This window comes from Rhipicephalus sanguineus, chromosome 8, assembly GCF_013339695.2.
Source record: "Rhipicephalus sanguineus isolate Rsan-2018 chromosome 8, BIME_Rsan_1.4, whole genome shotgun sequence".
Classification (NCBI taxonomy): Eukaryota; Metazoa; Arthropoda; class Arachnida; order Ixodida; family Ixodidae; genus Rhipicephalus; species Rhipicephalus sanguineus.
Window position 1 is genome coordinate 25789797 of NC_051183.1, and position 20089 is coordinate 25809885.

The 20089-nt window shown below is 44.7% G+C and overlaps 1 protein-coding gene across 1 annotated transcript in view; it reads right to left on the minus strand.

The window, feature by feature from the left end:
* The window catches only part of LOC119401575 (uncharacterized), a 36089-nt gene extending 23209 nt beyond the window's left edge, over positions 1-12880 (minus strand). Inside the window, exons 1-6 of the mRNA XM_037668479.2 lie at positions 12645-12880; positions 7807-8128; positions 7224-7325; positions 5127-5258; positions 3658-3876; positions 2701-2859 (exon numbers count right to left, since the gene is read on the minus strand). Coding sequence (XP_037524407.2) covers positions 2701-2859; positions 3658-3876; positions 5127-5258; positions 7224-7325; positions 7807-8040 — 846 coding nt within the window. The 5' untranslated portion in view covers positions 8041-8128; positions 12645-12880. The remainder of the gene's footprint in view (positions 1-2700; positions 2860-3657; positions 3877-5126; positions 5259-7223; positions 7326-7806; positions 8129-12644) is intronic.
* Between the last annotated feature and the right edge of the window lie 7209 nt (positions 12881-20089).

Sequence of the window (20089 nt, forward strand, 5' to 3'; positions counted from 1 at the left end):
GGTAGATCAAGCTAGCGAAACGGCCGCCAGCACACCATGAGCCTGGCACTATGTCATGCTGTACATGACATGGTGTCATGACTTTCATGTTAACTCGTGTTATTTATGTTCGTCACACAGTCACGTCGCAAGATACTAATTTCGGTGTATATCGAGCTAGCGAAACGGCCGCCAGCGCCCCATGAGCATGGCACGTAAGTCATGCTGTACATGACATGTGTGTCATGATTTTCGTGTTAACTCTTGTTATTTATGTTCGTCACAAAGTCATGACGCGCAATACCAATTTCGGGGTAGATCAAGCTAGCGAAACGGCCGCCAGCGCCCCATGAGCGTGGCACGTAAGTCATGCTGTACATGACATGCGTGTCATGATTTTCATGCTAACTCGCGTTTTTATGTTCGTCACAAAGTCATGACGCGCAATACCAATTTCGGGGTAGATCAAGCTAGCGAAACGGCCGCCAGCGCCCCATGAGCGTGACACGTAAGTCATGCTGTACATGACATGCGTGTCATGATTTTCGTGTTAACTCGTGTTATTTATGTTCGTCACACAGTCACGTCGCGCAATACCGATTTCGGGGTAGATCAAGCTAGCGAAACGGCCGCCAGCGCCCCATGAGCGTGGCACGTAAGTCATGCTGTACATGACATGCGTGTCATGATTTTCATGTTGACTCATGTTATTTATGTTCGTTACACAGTCACGTCGCAAGATACCAATCTTGGCGTATATAAAGCTAGCGATACGGCCGCCAGCGCATCATGAGCGTGGCACGTAAGTCATGCTGCACATGACATGCGTGTCATGATTTTCATGTTATCTCGTGTGTTACTTATGTTCGTCACACACTCACGTCACCTAATACCAATTTCGGGGTAGATCAAGCCAGCGAAACGGCCGCCAGTGCACCATGAGCGTGGCACGTAAGTCATGCTGTACATGACATGCCTCTCATGATATTCATGTTAACTCGTGTTATTTATGCTCGTCACACAGTCACGTCGCAAGATACCAATTTTGGTGTATATCAAGCTAGCGAAACGGCCGCCAGCGCACCATGAGCGTGGCATGTAAATCATGCTGTACATGACATGCGTGTCATGATTTTCATGTTATGACTTGTCATTTATGTTCGTCATACAGTCATGTTACACCATACCAACTTTGGTGTACATTCGATTAACCAAGCGACCAGGAGAGCACAAAGTCGTAGGCGGCTAGATAGATAGATAGATAGATAGATAGATAGATAGATAGATAGATAGATAGATAGATAGATAGATAGATAGATAGATAGATAGATAGATAGATAGATAGATAGATAGATAGATAGATAGATAGATAGATAGATAGATAGATAGATAGATAGATAGATAGATAGATAGATAGATAGATAGATTAGATAGATAGATAGATAGATAGATAGATAGATAGATAGATAGATAGATAGATAGATAGATAGATAGATAGATAGATAGATAGATAGATAGATACGCTCAAAGTCGCAGAAGTTCGCTAAGAAATGCTTCGCATTTAAAATACGCAGAACCCTTGTCCTATTGCGAAAAATGGGGACAAGCGAAGCTTGGCATGTGCGTGCTTGACGTACTACTTTTCTTTCTTTCCTCCCTTCTTTCTTTCTTTCTTTCTTTCCTCCCTTCTTTCTTTCTTTCTTTCTTCCTTTCTTTCTTTCTTTCTTTCTTTCTTTCTTCCTTCTTTCCTTCTTTCCTTCTTTCCTTCCTTCTTTCCTTCTTTCCTTCCTTCCTTCCTTCTTTCCTTCCTTCCTTCTTGCTTTCCTTCCTTCCTTCTTGCTTTCCTTCCTTCCTTCTTTCCTTCCTTCCTTCTTGCTTTCCTTCCTTCCTTCTTTCCTTCCTTCCTTCTTTCCTTCCTTCTTTCTTTCCTTCCTTCTTTCTTTCCTTCCTTCTTTCTTTCTTTCTTTCTTTCTTTCCTTCTTGCTTTCTTTCCTTCTTTCCTACTTTCTTTCCTACTTTCTTTCTTTCCTTCTTTCTTTCTTTCCTTCTTTCTTGCTTTCCTTCTTTCTTGCTTTCCTTCTTTCTTTCCTTCTTTCTTTCCTTCTTTCTTTCCTTCTTTCTTTCCTTCTTGCTTTCCTTCTTGCTTTCCTTCTTGCTTTCCTTCTTTCTTTCCTTCTTTCTTTCTTGCTTTCTTTCTTGCTTTCTTTCTTGCTTTCTTTCTTTCCTTCTTTCTTTCTTTCTTTCTTTCTTTCCCACTCAGGAGTGCTCCCTTCTTAATGTTTCCTTCCTCCATGCTGGAAATCGGACCGTCATCCACATGCTTAACAGCGAAAAACTTCACTTGCCACAGGCAACAATCATGTTCCAGGCAACAATGAAATGCACCAACGTGAAATGACAAACCACCTCGATAACCTGAATAAAAGATCAGATTGCCGTATCAGAAACGCTCGATCACCGGCAAGCCAACCATCGAAAGAGCATCAATTATTGGAAAACGGCCCCTGCAGACAAGCATCTGACCGGCGCACCTTCGAAGGCATCATTTGTTTGCGCTCGCGCGCGCTGGGATATTTATTTATTTATTTATTTATTTATTTATTTATTTATTTATTTATTTATTTATTTATTTATTCTTTTTTGCGGTCGCAACTACAACTACAACGACACTTATGAGGCAACACAAACTTTGCTTGAATAAAACAGGCTGAATGTTCTCACATTCGCATCCTTTCTGCTGATGGGTTGATGGCAGAAGGGGCAATCGATCGGCAAGTTGTAGCATTTCTCAAGGTGACGCTGCATATTCTCTTGCTTCACGTTCCTGCCGCAGTACTGGCACGCGAACTTTTCACTTTCGCTGGAACTGCAGTTCTTCGGCTGTAATAGCAGAAAGAGTCAACGACAATGTCAAAAAATACATATGTGGGCATGGCGCTGCCTACAGCTACACGTAAGAGAATATCTTTTTTTCTCCCTATTCCGTTGACGTTCTCTCTGTATCTGTTTTTCTTTTTGTATTTCTTTCGCTCTATTGCTCTTTTTCTCATTCTTTCCGCGCTACGCTTTACTCTCTCCCCTCCTCATTTCCCTTCTCCTTTTCCTCCTCCTCACCATCTCTCCTCCTCACGCTCGCATCCCTTTCCCACCACCTTGCTACACTATACTATAGATGGCTTGCACTGACCTCACTGAAACCACCATATTGGTGCACCGCATGGCAGGACGCCAGGTTTGTGACGTCGCGTTAGTAGTATCATTTTGAAGCAGTTTAATCGCAATGTGATTACGCTGCCTCTACGTCATCAAAGCCGCCATATTGGTGAACCCGTACGTTACGAAGCTGCGTCCATGACGTCACGTGCATGCTATCTATACAAGGATATGCTCTGCTAGCGTGCCTGGATAGCCAAGTGCTGATGACGCTCGTCTTCGGATTGAGGATAGGCGGGTTCGAATCCCGCCTCGTGAAGAATTCTTTTGCGGCAATATTTTTTTTCTTTGTCTTTATTTATATCTTTCTTTCCGTCGCTCTCTTTATCTTTCTCTCTCTCTTTCTCTGTGCTCGTTCTCAGGTAGCCGCACAGTGGCACATACCCGTTAAGATGGTGATCGTTTTTTTTGCGATCAACTCGCAAGGAACTATTTATAAATAGCTGCGCCGTTAAAAGCACGTACCTTATCTGACAGGTAGGGAGGCAGACTTGCAGTTCCGGTTCTCGCGGGCCCTTGGCCATGGTCACCGTTCCTCATGTGTCGAAGCTGGCCTGCAGGATATAGGCTTTCTGCGGCGCCTGTTGTACGTTTAGCGGCTCCAGTCTTCCTTGAAGCAGATCCTGGCGGTTTGGTTGGAGACGCCGGGGGATGTTCTGGCCTGTTATGCCGGCTGTCTGATTCCTGAAATCATGTTGGCTGCCTCATTCTTAGGCCAACGTGATGTTTTATTCTAGCTAGCATTATTGCGCTGAAATAACCTCGACAAAATGCATAACGCCTTTTTTTCGTTATGTGTATTTTATTAGCTCTCTTACGTATGAGGTCGTTATTTCTTTCTGCCCATTCATTGTACCGATGGTTTTTACTGTACATTACCTGCGTGTGTACGAAATGTATCTGTTGGTGTTCTCTCTAATTGTATTAATTATTTATAGCGTTGAACTACTCCCGTTCTCTTTTCGCCTCTGCAGTTATTGTTAGCCAATATTTTAATGTGCTTAAAAATGGATATGTGTGCTTTGAGCCATTTCATCCTGTGTGATATGTATTGATTTTGTGTGATCATTTATATTTTTTGATGCCCTACTTACCCAATGCCTCTAACGAGGCCTGTAAGGACTCTATAAATAAATAAATAAATAAATAAATAAATAAATAAATAAATAAATAAATAAATAAATAAATAAATAAATGCCTTGTATGCTATAACTGCGTGCGAACCCGGGAGTTTTCATAAAACACCGTGTGTTTTCATACATTTTGCGTAAAACTTGTTTAGTTGTAATTATTTTTTGAACATGCCTCGACTCGATGATTTCTTTCGTTAACTGTATCCTCATTATCATTGGCGTAGCCATAGAAAGGGGGGGGGTTAAGGGTCAAACTTTACCGAAGTCCCGCCTCCCCTTCCCTTGCCCCCTTTGAAAAAATTTCTGGCTAAGTCCCTATTACTTATTGTTTCTGTATTTTGTGTTTCGTGATTTCTATACATGCCTAGAGCCTATTATGGTTCTGCTGTTAGAATTTTAACTGCCACATAACTTATTGTACAGTGCCTATTTCTTTCGCTCAAGCAAAACGCACTAGAAGAAAGATCCTAGTCGTCCACCTGTGCATCTAAGTGTTACCATTTAAACTGGTTGAAAACAAGAAATAAAATTTTTCCGACATCGATGGCCAAATTTTCTTGTTTTTGTGTTCATCTTTTAAATGTGCGAGCGAGAATACCTTTTTCTTAGACTAACTTGTTGGCCTGATAGCATATCCTTCTTCGAGTGTATTTCTACACTCTAAACAAAAAAAAAACCACAAAAAAGAACATCTTTGCCGGTAGTTTTTTTTTAAACGCTAAATGAGAGCTTCCAAAGGACGTCATAAACAGCTCGCGCTAATGACTAAGATGACAAGTGCATATGAAACGTATGGGTTACCTGGGATGGGAATTCGGTGTCGTAGGTCAACTTGCACTCAGCTTTGTGCTTGTTCCAGGAACTTGCTGGCACTTCGGTGCCACACTTGTTGCACTTGATGCTCCGCAGCTGCATGCACTCTATGTAATGATTCTGTAAAGCGAAATTTCCATGATTTACCCAATAAGATCATCGCCAGTCTAATATATGTCAAGTGTAAGAGAAACACCTTTCTTTAAAGGTCTCATATAGCTCGGAAATGTGGACTACGTAGCGTCGTAGACAAGTGTGAGCGTTTCAGTACAGTCGTCGGCGTAAAACTAAAGAGCAAAACTATTTTTCTCGCATTAGTAAAGTAGTCTTCCACGATACCACAAACACCACGCTTGCTGCGAAAAGACGCTTAATAAGCGAGAAAACGCGCAAAAAGAAAATGCAAGTGGCGACACCACCTTGGAATTCCCGCACCATTTGCCGTGACGTCACATATTTTTGACGCCGCCTGCTTAGGCCTACGTAGTTCCTAATCGGTTAAATCGAAGTACATTGTCCTCTGAGGGGGCCAGAGACTGGACGTAACGAGTATGTGGAAATTTCGTCGAGCCAGTGGCGCCAAAATAGGTTAAATGCTCTTTGAAACCTTCTACGTCACGAATTACAAAGTTCGGCGCGAAATTTATAAGTGAAGCTTTGAACTTGGTTTTCTCCTCTAATAATAAACCTATGGTGGTGAAATAAACTACAGATGAGTTCTCCGAGCACACTTTATCAATCTAAACCAATTCATTGTTTCTCTTTAGTGTCCCTTTAATAAAAAAATCGACAGTCAAGCTCAGCTTATGAACTTGCATGACAATATGTTTGTCTTAACAGTCTATGCAGCAGTTCTCAGCTATCCCCTGATGATTCTTCTTTAACGCTTGCTTCGTGCAAGTAAAATACTGGCAGTTGTATTTCATTCGCATTGAAACAGCCGCCTAATTCAAGGAATTCTTTTTATGCAATCGAACGTAGCAGAATACAGTACAATATAATACTGCGCCCATCTTGTCTATGTGTTCTTGCGTGGCCGTGTTTCTGGCGGCCATGTTTACTAATTGTAACAAAGATGCAACAACTAGCCCAACGGTGAGTGCTACTAGAGAATGCAATAGACTTTGGTTTCGAAAACTTATTGCAGTTCGAAATTCAAAGATATAAACTAGGCTACGTGTGGCGATATTTTTATGCGTCGTGTTTTATTTGCTGCTGCTTGAATACGTCGGAAATTTGGATTCTTCAATTGCAACTCAGGTCGTTCATTTCACAACTCCTACAGTTGCAAGCAACGACTTAATATGGAGGTACAAAATTGAATGGGGTAGTGTAATGAAAATGATTTCTAGCGGAAGCCGATCGGTGAGTAAACAACTCGCATCAAAAACACCCACGTCGAAGGCAAACAAGTCCGGTAGTTTTATTTCAATGACCCCACTTTCAGAACGGCTTGAGCTGGACACTGAATCACGCCAGAGAAAATTCACTCGTACCTTTCAAGTTTGTTCGAAATTTTTTACATTAGAAGCTGTGTTCTGTTATTAACTTTTCCGGTGTGTCAAATTACACAGGGCTATTTCACAATTTGCGATCACACAATGTTAATTTCTGCAGAACATTAAGCAATTTCTGAAGTCATTACTGAAGCCATTACTGAAGGCCATTGCCGCATGAAAAATTCGTATCGTGCAGAATCTTTCTAGCAATGCTTTCATTTTCCGCAGTGCCCAGGTTTCTGTCACCAAAATGGGGGGCATGCAAGCTATCTTGCCACGTAGTTTGATAAAGTAGATGTGTTTAGCTAATTTGCCAACGCGTACCAAACGTGGTATATATACACAGAAGCAGGGCACTATGACTTGTTATTTGCCTGAACAAGCCTTGACTTGATATTTGTTTACACTTCCCTGAGTGGCAAGATATGTTAGAAGCCAGTATCTCTCCCGCTCCGCTTGTATTTTCTTCCATTTTCTTACACCGTAGGGATGCGGATGTCTACTGTGTCAGAAATTTGTCACTTAATTCGTGTTCTTTTTATGTGGAATAACACAGCCATAATAGGAGAGAGCGAGCTAATCGTACCTCTAGTTGCTCGAGAGGAAGCTTCAAAGCGCAATTTCGCTGATTCGGGCACTCCACGTACTGGTCGCGAAGTACTGTGATCACATCCCGTGCTTCGTACAGCTGAAATAAATGAGAAGGTGCGATGAAATCACGGACCACTTTTTCCACCCTTTCACGAACTGTTCAACTTCGCAAGGGATACAGATGCTTAAGGAAACATTTCGACAACGAAGAGCAAGATGGCGATTGTAGAAGAAGATGGCTTTATTGCACACGCCTTCCGTAATTTTGAAGGAGGCCTTTTAAAGGATGATACATAACATGTATTTTCAAAATGTTTTTTTGCGCCTAGATCGATGAACATATGTAGGTCACAGTGCATCATAGCTCGTCTAGATCATATCGGGCTTTATCGGGGACTAGCAGGCCATCGTCATACTTCGGAGGACTTAACGTTCCCAAAGTGCTGGCGCAGGCGTTGGGTGACAACACTGTAATTACGTTTCAATATCTGATCCCTCCACATGGGGGATATTTTATTTCGCCGCCATTTAAATGCTGCCACAGTGGCTGCGAATCGAACCCGCGTCCTCGAGCTCACCTCGTCGAAGGAGACATTCTTGCGTTCCTCGGGACAGTAGATGTCGTACTTCTTGTGCATGTTGCTCTGTACGTTGATGCAGGTCTCGCAGAAGAAGTGCGACGCCGGATCGGCGTACATGGTGAGCGAGAGCATGTTGCAGCTTTTGCACAGGCAGTGCCGCGTTATGTCATCGGCGAATTTTATCTTCACAGGACCTCCGGGAAGATCCCGGAATTGCACCAGTGTACCCATGGCAGCGCGTCCTACCCTGCCGCCAAAGAAGTGTCCACGACCTTGTCAGCTTTCTCGGGTCCTTCACCAGGCCTTCCACGGGTAAGCCCTGAATGGGAAGAGATAATTTCATCCGAATAAGTTGATCATTTGGCTGGCGTAGACGTTAGGGCTAGTTGCTACTCCATTGCACAAGGCATTTTAACTCGATAGCGTTAAAGAGCTCGTTTCCCAGAAACTCCTGTGTCGGCGTCGGCGTCGCTGTCGGCGTCGTTTGTTGTGAGTGAAAAATCATCATCTTGCCCGTGGCCGAAAAATCAAGAAAGCTGGAAATAAAATAAGCAATAAAAACGTTGGGTCCGAGTGAGAATCGAACCCAGGCCGCCTGTGTGGCAAGCAGGTGTTCTACCACACAGCCACGCCTCTGCTTGGAGCTGCACTGAACGTAACTTTCGTGCTTCCCAAAAATACGCGTCCTGTATACATGTGTCACAGTACGAGATGTAATATCGCAGTAATATTGCTTGGTACAAGCGTACATTGCCATTGGGCGTCACACCATGTCAATATCATAACGACTTGGTGGTTTAAAGACAGCCACCCATTACAAAAGGCACACACATTACCGCGCGTATTCCCTTAGGACCACGTAGTGGATGCATCACAACTTCTAAAATGTTTCTCGCCCGTGATTGCTCCTGGTTTACAGCGTGCTACCCGTTGCATAAGGCACACACCTTAGTGAGCGCATTCTGTTACACACACGTAGTGGCTGCATTGATACTACGAAAAAAAAAAAAAATGTCACGCGCGCAGACGTTTTCTCACGCCACCGGGCCCTTGACATGGTTGTGATGGATTCTGTGTCGTTTACAAATGCCAACCGCACTGCGGTGTCTTCCTCATCGGAGAGTTTTGATGGGGCATCAGTGTCAAGCGGCGCACGACAACGCATAGGCGTGCGCAGGGTTCCCCATCAGTGGGGGCGAAGGTTCATCGCAGCGCACCCCCCACCCTACTAGGTCAATGTATGGGGTAGATTTTGTGCCCCCCCCCCTTCTTAGGTGACTAGAAGGGTCAATGTACGGGGCACTGCCTATTTTGCGCCCCCCTCTTAGGTGATTAGAGGGGGGCGGCCGCCCCCCCCCCTGCCCCCCCTGTGCGCACGCCTATGCAGCCACGCAAGACGGAGGCAGAGAAGGAAGACACCAAAGCTCGGCGTGCTGCGGCTATGCGACCACTTTGTACTTTGTCAATTACATCGCAGTAATGCACAATCTGACCTTCTCGAGTAACAACATACATTAGAAGTATGCACTAAGTGGTCGAAGTACGCACTAGGGGCAGGACATCGCTATCGCATTCTACTCTTAACGGCGAAGCTCAAGCGTCACCCAATTTTTTTTTCGCGTTGTTATTGTCTTGTGCAATGATCACCGTGGCTTACTTTCTCATTAGGGTGTCTTAGTAGAATATGTCGGCAAAGACAGTGGAACTCACTCAAGAAATATATTTTGCGCTTAGGGCTCACTCGGACCCAGACACCTCAAAATTCTTCCTCAACCGGACTCACTCAGGCTCAAGCCCACCAATATAATACTCACCCGGACACACTCAGACTCAGGGCCTAGTCTGAGTGAGTCGACTAATGAGTCAGTTTGCCGACCTATGCTTAGCAGTGACGGTCATACCGTCTGGTAAAAATGGAAATACCGTACCGTCATCGTTGGCACGTAGCATTTTTTAGTCATAAAGACTTCAATTAGCCATCTTGATCATTTCATCAAGCTAGCGTACGCAATTACCAACTCAAGCGGCCAAAAGGTTATCAAATAAACTGCGTGCTGACCACGACGGGACGGTATTTTCATACTTACCATAAGGTAAACTGGCGCTGCTGTAACAGTCTTTTCCGTGTTTAAAAGAAGCACACGAGCGATTATTGTTCTCATTGATTGTTACTACCGCACACATCTATCGAATGAAACCGCCTATCCTAAAACGTCGTTTCGAATTTCGATCACTCCCTTTCTTTTGACGTTTTTAATCTACAGAGGTGATAATTCTGTATGATGTTGAAATTTAACCCTTAGCTACGCGCTTTGCTATGCATGTTGCGATGTCTGGAGCTTTTTCTGGAATTACTCTTTTTCCTACTATTGTGTGACTATGTATCATTCCGTTAATTCTGCTTCCTTTTCTTTTTGTATATTATTCAACCTACGCTGAACTAAAAATAAGTAAACAAATAAATAAATAAAAGTGTACTTAGTAATGACAGGAACAGATAAACGAAGAAGCGCTTGGCACAGATTGAATCATAGAGCTCGACTGTACAACCAACTCTTGTCCACCAGGGTCGATCAGTGGCGGCGGTACTCGAGTGCTGACCCGAAGGTCGCGGGTTCGATCCCGGCCGCGGCGGTCGCATTTTGGTGGAGGCGAAATGATAGAGGCCCGTGTACTGTGCGATATCAATGCAGGTCAAAGAACACCAGATGGTAGAAATTTCCGAAGCCCTCCAATACTGCGTCCCTGATAATGTCATCGTGGTTTTGGAACGTAAAACTACAGATATTATGTACGACCACCTCAACTGCCCGTAACGACACACAGCCTTTTGTAAACGGACAGGGTTATGCGGTCTGTAATTTTAGACTGTATGTTGTAGTAATTAAAAACTAACTGACCAAGATAAAGCCTCACTTCAGTTGCCAGTACGATGCATACCTGAGAGGCGATAAACATCGCACAGGCCAACAGCATCGTAACTGGATGCAGTGCTAATGTTCGCATGCAAGAAAACTAGAAGCCAAGAACGATGATAGCAGTCAATGGAAACGCTGAAATAATACATATATATTTACATGCATATATACACGACTGGCCGCGTCGTTACTTCGAAAACTTCTAGTTTGTTTTTCTTTTTGCGACTTCCCGGCATATATACAGTAATATGGAGTGGAGGTTAACATAAAAAAAAACACAAAAAAAATTGGCCGCGTATCTGCGTGCTTTGCTGCAAATGTCGTGGAAAGACGATAGTCCTGTGCCGACCGTACTACATGAGTCCTCCTCTACGTTGAATCGCCGCATCTGGCTCATAGAGTCGCATTTGCAGCGCAGCCCAAAAAACACTAGCATTTTCAGTGCAGCCTAAGAAACACTAGGGTCTTTAGAAATACGTACCTATGTATTTTCTAGTAAAGGAACACACCACCTAATACTTATGTATTGATGTTGCGGATCAGATATGCGTAACATTTCCTTTTAGGTCGACAATGTTCACAAGTATGAACGGCGCTACCAGTTCAAGATGGCTGTGCGTTCCGCAAGTAGTTAAACTTTGGCCGGTTGACTGAATCGGGTGACAGACAGACAAACAAAGACAGACAGACCAAAATTTTTGCGTTTAAGTTCCCCAAGAAAGACTATCGTCTTTAATAAACATTTACTCGACGTTTCGACCAGGGAGCGGTCTCCGGTCGAAACGTCCAGAAATGCATTTTTTTGTTTTGTGTATGTGCACCTTCACTTCATATTACTTATTAATCCTCTGATCTAAGAACTATGAGCTCATACGTGCGTGCGTGCGTGCGTGCGTGCGCGCGCATGTGTGTGTGTGTGTGCTTGCGTGTGTGTGTGTGTGTGCGTGCGTGTGTGTGCATGAGTGTGTGCTTGTGTGTGTGCGTGGCAGGAAGTTGCAAAAGAATAACAAAATTCAAAAACTTTTGAATACCATGACGTGGCCACCGCGAATAAACACCAAAAAAGCATGACGGTCAACATCTTCGGCTAGGATTAAAATGTTCTTCGACGAAGGAAATACAAGACGAATAACTTCGAAAACAAACGAACCGAATGGCGTATTATAATTGCTAATATTTAACGTCCCAAAACCAAGATAATATGAGAGACGCCGTTGTGGACGGCACTGGAAATTTCGACCACCTGGGTTCTTAAAGTGCACCTAAGTCTAACCACACGGGCCTCTAGCATTCGTCCTCCATCGAACTACGGCCACAGCGGGTAGGATTCAATCCCGCGACCTTCAACCGATTTTCGTAAGCGCATTGTTCAGTCCTTTAGAGATAAAAAGAGTACAAAAAAGATAAGCGAGATTACATTTTGTGGTAAATATGTGCAGATCCGCCCATCGGGTTCGATAACGAAAGGGGCAAAACTAAACTTTTCGGCCAAGTCTTGAGTCCGAGGTATCGCAATATAAAAACTAATGACGCAGACCAGACTGACAATTCCGGAATACTTGATCAAGGTTACAGACAAACCGTACGTGATGCAGTTATGACTGGTTAGTTTAAAGAACAGCATGGATCGCACTATCGCTCACTTATTTTCAATCGCTTCAAGTGTGAACATAAATAAACCCAATTCTTGCTATTAATCCTTGCATAAGATGACGCAACAAAAGGAAGCTCAGAAATGAGTATTCCATCAATATTCGTCGATAACCTTTGCGAAGTACGGGGTAGAAAGCCGTGACGTTTCTGAGTTGCCTGTCAGTGGCATGCATTCCCGATTCGATACGGGTCGAGGACAAGAAACGTATCGATCAATAACGCCACGTTTCACAACGCTAAATGATGAGTGAAGTAATAGCTCACCTCCTGTTGTGATGCAAGGATAATAATCCGACAAGTACTCCCACCTGTAACAGTTGGATTCGATCGCATTCATTGGACTACGCCACAGCGGGTGTGTTTCGGGAAGCCATGATTGCCCTTCCTGTCGGATGGCGGCACGAAGCCCAGCAACACCGCCGCCCGCCGACGACAGCCTCGTATCGGTGAAGCCGATTGTTGCCATGGGAACGGGCGCTATTGATAACGGCGGCTCGCCACAACACCGACGACACATCCAGCAGAAGATGTGACACACTGCGGCTCCATCATACGCCGTCATCGGCTTTCGAAGAAAAGCGGCGGCGCTGATTGCCAAAGACGAGATGTGTTGCGGAGTGTTCATTAAAATAAGGATAAGCACAAGCACTGCCCGCAAAACCGCGGCGCGCCTGGCCTTCCCTTGTAGAAGAAAGTCGTGCCAGCTGTTTTCCGCTCAAACCATAGGCACTTTTTTACGGCTAATGTATACACTATGCATATTAAGAGTTCGAGGTTCGTCTTTGATCCCTAAAGAATTGCGTTTCGCGAAGCAGCAACGACAGAATCCTAGAAGAAATTTACCACGACGTTCAAATTTCTTACCTAAAGCCAGCGACACGAAGATGAAAGTTATCCAGCGCTAAATTTTTGCGACAAACAACCGAATAACATGTTGGGCGGGTGCTGTACTCTCAACAAGCAATTCTTTCCAAACAGGGGATTGATTCGGGGTCACGTGATGAAGCTTACGTAAGGCGGGCGATTCAAAAAGAGGAATGAAATAGTGTCACGTGATGAAGCTTACGCAGGGCGGGCGATTCAAACAGTGGACTGAGAGGAATGTCGCGTGACGAAGTTTACGACGGGTGGGCGATTCAGTGGATTGAGATGGGGGTCACGTGATGAAGTTTACGAAAGCTGGGCGATTCAAACAGGGCTGTGAGATGGGAGTCACGTGAGGGAGTTTACGCAAGGTGGGCGATTCGCCCCGCCACGGTGGTCTAGTGGTTATGACGCTCGACTGCTGACACGAATGTCGCGGGATCGAATCCCGGCCGCGGCGGCTGCATTTTCGATGGAGGCGAAAATGTTTGAGGCCCGTGTACTTAGATTTATCTGCACCTTAAAGAACCCCAGGGGGCCGAAATTTCCGGAGCCCTCCACTACGGCGTCTCTCATAACCATATCGTGGTTTTGGGACGTTAAACCCCAGGTATTATTAAGTCGGGTGATTCAAAGAGTGGACTCAAAGGGGGGTCACGTGATGAAGTTTACGAGAGGTGGGCGATTTAACAGTGGGCGCTGTTGCCCCTGAAATGGCAGAAGGTAGACTGCGGATGGCAGGACAAGACTTGGCAGAAAGAGAAGAGTCTAGGGTAACCCTCGCCGACCAGCGCCGAAGACTGGAACTACAGACCTGACTTAGATTCAACAACGAAGCAATAATAATAATATCTGGGGTTTAACGTCCCAAAACCAAGATATGATTATGAGAGACGCCGTAGTGGAGGGCTCCGGAAATTTCGACCACCTGGGAACAACGAAGCAACAAGTAAGTGGCTAGAACGAAAGAAAAGACTTGAAAGGGACACTAATGAGAAACAATGAATTGGTTTAGAATGATAAATTGTACTTTGAGAACTCTAATGTCGTTAATTTCGCCATCATAGGTTTATTAAGAGGATAAAATTAAGTTCCAAGTATCACTTTTAAATTTCGCGCAGAAATCTCCGTGCGTGACGTCATGGATTTCACAGTGTATCATATTTTGAAGTCATTGGCTCAACAAAATTTTCTCAAACTTGGTATACTAAGTCCTTGGCCCCCTCAGAGGACAACGTACTTCATTTTTAGCGATTAGGAACTACGTAGGCCCGATTAGGCGCCGTCAAAATATGTGACGTCAAGATGAATGGTGCGGAAACTTCAAGGTGGTATCGCCACCCAGATTTTCTTTTTCTGCGTTTTCTCGCGTACTAAGCGTCTTCTCGCAGCAAGCGTGGTGTTTTTGGTATCGTGAAAGAGTAGTTTACTAATACGAGGAAAATCGTTTTGCTCTTTAGTGTCCCTTGAAGGGACCGAATGAAAGGAACAACAGCTTCGCAGACCGACGGCTTTCACAGCGTGTAATTGGTTAGACTCTTTTTTTTTTTTGAATTTCCTTCACTCCAACTAAGTTCATTGGAATGGGCACTCGCTGCACTCGACACAAAATAAGAGCCTGGGCAGATGAGCATTGAAAAAGAATAGATTAAAGATAGCCCATGAAAGATAATAGACTGCTTATAATCGCGTATTTAACAATCTCACTAGCACGCAGAGAAATGGAAATGGGGCTGACACGCATATCACGTATCTGCTAGATAAGAACCTGTTTTAGCACTCGGGAACTTTTGTGAAGGAAAATTCGAATCACGAATTAGCCCCGCAATGTACTTTAAGTGTACGCGCAAACATTGTGCGTGTTCCCGTACAATAAGCCAGTTTGAACATTATGTGAACTATGTGTCAGTGCATTTCAGTTTATTTTATCTTACTTTGTTTGGCGTTAGGGGGAGATGGCAAATTTATGCTGCGTACTGTTTGTATTGTCAGCTGGGTTGTTAAGTTTCAAGCCGGATTACCTTTGCTATGTGCACTGCTTGCCTCCCCGTTGGTACAATGGTTACGGTTCTTGGCTGCTGACTGGAAGGACGAGGGTTCGATCACGACCGCGGTGGTCGCATTTCGATGGAGGTGAAAGGGTAGAGGGCCATGTACTTACATTAAGGTGCACGTTAAAGAACCCCAGGTGGTCGAAACTTCTGGAGCCCTCCACTACGGCGTCTTTGATAATCGTATCGTGGTTTTGAGACGTAATACCACAGCAATTATATTATTATGGAATTTGACACAAGTTTACTGTGGACTGTGGTGTACTGTGGACTAAACGTTTATTCAACTCGATGCAGGATGTAAAACGTGCTTCGCCAGCTTTCTTGATATGAAGACTTATCAAAAAGTGTACTCGTACTAATGGCAATTGCACTAAATTTAGTCATACGTACCACATTGGTTTTGTTGTGAATGTAAGTAGTATTCTGTCCTCACAAGTGAATCGTTAGTTTGACTGCTCAATACACCTTATTTCGCATTCGGCAAACTCATATGGCCCCGTGATGCACGTTTTGCATTGATTCACTGTCTCTCAGGTATGTAGCTTCGCGTAGCTTGTGCTCCGAGATCGCTAGGGGGCGTGTTCCATGTTTGTCGTGCGACCTGACGAGCGAGGGTGTGGATCTTTACTGCGCCGTCAGTTCATGACAGCCTAATGTGTTCCTGCGCGCGATTTTTACGCGCGCTCCTAATAATTTGTGTAGTTTTGCGGGTCAGAACTACGGTATGGTTATGAGAGATGTCATGGTGGAGGACTCTAAATTTCGACCATCTGCAGCTCTAACTTGCGCCTAAATTTGAGTACATGGACCTCTACCATTTTGCCTCCAACGAAATGCGGCCGCGGTCGAACCCGCGAACTTCGAGTCTGCAGTCGAGCACCGTAACCTCTATCACCGCGGCGGCTCGCGAGCATTCTTAACAGAATTATCGGCATATTCTTTGCCGATGGTGCGGCAGCGAATGAATGGTTATGTCCTACCCTTTGTTATTTCATGATACAATTTTCTTATTTACAGGAATTGATGGTCCTGTGGCCCACTACGCAGAGCGCATGACAAACATATCCGGCCTTACTTGATCTGATAATTTTAAGAAAGAAAATTCTTGTAAGGTCGAGCATACCCAGTACCTTGGAAGTTATATTATCTGGTGTTCAACGTCCCAAAACCACGCTATGATTATGAGAGACGCCGTCGTGGAGGGCTCCGGAAATTTCTACCACCTCGGGTTCTTTAACGTGCACCTAAATCTAAGTACACGGGCCTCAGAGTTCCTTGGAAGAAAGGAGTGCTTTAGATATCTATAGACTGCCCAAAATATTACATCTGATATGGATGTTCCGTGCTCGTTTGAGAGCTTTGTCTTGGTGCAGGCTAGCACTTAATGCCAGTAAACATTGAAATTGCCGCAATTCGTTCTCTGCTCCTCCCGGCTAGGTTTTCATTGCCTTCGCATTGGTTCAGTTACGAGTATACACTACCGATTATCTATCCTATGTATTATCGGCCCTTTTGCCTCCGTTATCTTTATGCTTATGTCAGCTGTAATACCGAGCGCACCATTTCTTTGTTCTCAAACTCCTGATGCTGTGCTGTTTTTCAACTCCTTGAAGTTTGTATTAGTTTATTTGCTATCACACTCTGGGTGCCCTCAACTTCGACAAGGTGTAAACGAAAATTTATGAGTGAAATTTGATTACTTACTTGGATACCACAATTTCACGTGCAGGTTAAGCGCGTGCCTATTCAAGGTATCCACCTATTTGCATCAATAGATGCTTTTTAGATATGTTAATAATGACGAATAAAATATTTTGCGTATGCCGATGGGCCGAGCGGCATTCGTATGGCGATATGCCAATAAAAAAACAATGACAAATATCTTATTCGTCCGTTCAATTGAGTGATGCGATCAGTTAGCGTACATCCAAAGTCTGCGGGAATTACTCGAAGGCGTGGTGGACAAGTTGTTGTACGATCAGTTGAAAAATGCAGTTATGACAAGCAAAGAAAACAGGTTGACAAAACATTAATGAACAGCAGTCTTCGAGCTGTTGGCCCTTTGGGAATGGCAAGGGAAAGTATCGCCATTCATTTCTGGTCTTATCTGGTCTTAGGAATGAAATATTTGCTGTAGATATTAGTCCGGCAGGATGGCGCATGAACTTTTTAGTTATGGTCTAAATGCGAGGACACGAACGAAAGCGGCAAACAATGGTTTTAGAAATATTTTATTGACCTGTTTATTAATACTATGACAGAGGCAGAGAGAGAGAGAGAAAAGGTTAAATTCACACATTCCAGTGGTGCCGTGCTCTCAGGAAGAAACATGGGAGTTGTTACAAAGGCAGTGTGTGTGTGCGCGCGTAGCGTGCTGCATCCCCTAGCAACACATTCGTACCAACACTTAACACTCACGTTCGTACAATCGACAACATGACATCTGATCCGAAAAGCTTGTAGAATAATCCTGCGTGCAGGCAAGCAAACTGAAATCGAACAGAACAGTGCATACATGGCAGCCAAACCTAATAAATCTATTTCAACAGTTGACGCTCACATCGTAGTGTAAGCACAAATGTGAGAATACAGTTCGGAGAGGCGCTTTATGGAACAGCTCCACAAAATGAATTGTCGATTTAAATTTCCGAACGTAGAAATTTTCTGCAGTTAAAGCAGCTTCCTGTACCGACTAGCTCGAAGTAAATGCTTCTCAAAAGGCGCGTCCACGCTGTGATGAAGAAACAGGCACATGAAGTAGTAACATAGCTGAACAGAAAGAATGACCTGTTCAGCGGCACTAGTTTAGGACGCTGTGCGCCTTTCAAGCTTTACTTCGAGCTTTACAAAATGTTGGAAATTTCAACACGAACGATAATACGTGCTAAACATTAAATGTTTATTACACACACTTTAATCACTACATGTGCCCTGCAAGACTCGAGAAAAATCGCACACAATTGCAGTGGCTGTGATAAATTGTGCACACTGAACGTTTTCGTGAATTAGCGCTCGTCAGGTTAACTTATACATTATAACACTATACATTTTATAACATACATTTTATAGAAGAAGAGAAATAGCAGAGGAAGGCAGGGAGGTTAACCAGAAGTTTGCATCCGGTATGCTACCCTGCACTGGGGTTGGGGAATAGGGAGTTGAAAGCGAGAGAGAGAAAATAAATAATAAGAAAAAACAAAACAAAAAAAAAACAATCACAACCACACACACACAAGAGCGTTCCGCTCAGAGGCGCTCTGACAGGCCAGTGGATCGCAGGAAGGCGAGTAGTGCTTGTAAAGCCTTCTTCTGCGACGTTATGTCCGGACGATGGCGTAAAAGTCTTTCTTCTGATAGAGGCTGGTCGTCTATCTTGTTGAGAGCATGGCAAAGAGATTGTCTCTGTGTTCTATACTTCGGACAGTCGCACAGAACATGCCGAATCGTTTCTTCGTCGCCGCAGTGTTCACAGGCGGTGGAGTCGGCCATCCCTATGCGAAATGCATACGCATGGGTAAACGCGACGCCCAGCCATAATCTACAGAGAACGGTAGCGTCACCTCGGCGAAGTCTTGATGGCAGTCGAAGGCTTAACGTTGGATCAAAGGCGTGTAGTCGTGCATGCATGAAATGTGGCTCATTCCAATTTGACATGGTGCATTGGCGAGCGAGCATGCGGAGCTTCCGAGCAGCGTCTGTCCTAGAAAGAGGTATCGACAGGTCGCGGTCCTCTGTATGGGCTGAACGGGCAGCTTGATCGGCCCGTTCATTGCCGATAATCCCACAGTGACTTGGTAGCCATTGAAATGTAATGCAGTGTCCTTTCTCGGTGAGGTGGTGGAACATCTCGGCAGTCTCAAATACCAATTGTTCGTGCGGACCGCGGCGTAAAGTCGACAGTAGAGACTGCAGTGCCGCCTTGGAGTCGCAGAAAATCGTCCACCTTTTTCTCATTTGGTCGTTAATGAAAAGCAACGCGGCGCGAAGCGCTGTGAGCTCTGCTGCCGTCGATGTTGTTGGGTGAGCCGTCCTGAACTTGATAGTTGTGGCGATCGTTGGAATCACGACCGCCGCTGTTGAACTGCTCGGTAGGACGGAGCCGTCAGTGTAGACGTGAGTCGAGTCGTGATACTTCTCGTATAATAGAAGTAAAGCGAGCTGTTTAAGAGCTGGTGCTGACAGATCTTGTTTTTTCTGGACGCCTGGTATTGTCAGGTTGATGACTGGTTGTTTCAGGCACCATGGAGGAACCGAAGGTCTCGCCGCCGGTGTGAAGCCAGTCGGTAGAGAGTCGCCGTGTGCGGTTACTGTTCGGCAAAAGGAGGTGCGTGTCTGTCCGCTGGTAGAGAGGCTAGGTGGTGGTGTGGTGTCCGGGCAAGATGCCTTATGTGGGTCCTCAGTGCTTCAACCTCAATGTGAGTCTTTATGAGGTGGTCCTTGGCGATGGCTATGGTCGCCGCTGTTGAAGCACTTTGAGGCAGGCCTAAACAAATCCGGAGGGTCTGGGCCTGAACACTCTGTAGCATGCGTCGACTTGTCTTGTTTGCGTTAGTTAATGCAGGCAAACTGTATCGCAGGAAACCGAGAAACAGCACCCTGTACAGTTGTAACATAGCACTGGGCGACATTCCCCAAGTCTTTCCAGCGAAAAACTTGAAGAGGTGAGAAATGCCTGCCAAACCGCTTTTTCAGGTACGAGACGTGAGGACTCCATGATAGTTCTCTGTCTATTATGACACCCAGGAACTTGTGTGATCGACAATACGGTATACTTTGACCATTGATTGATAC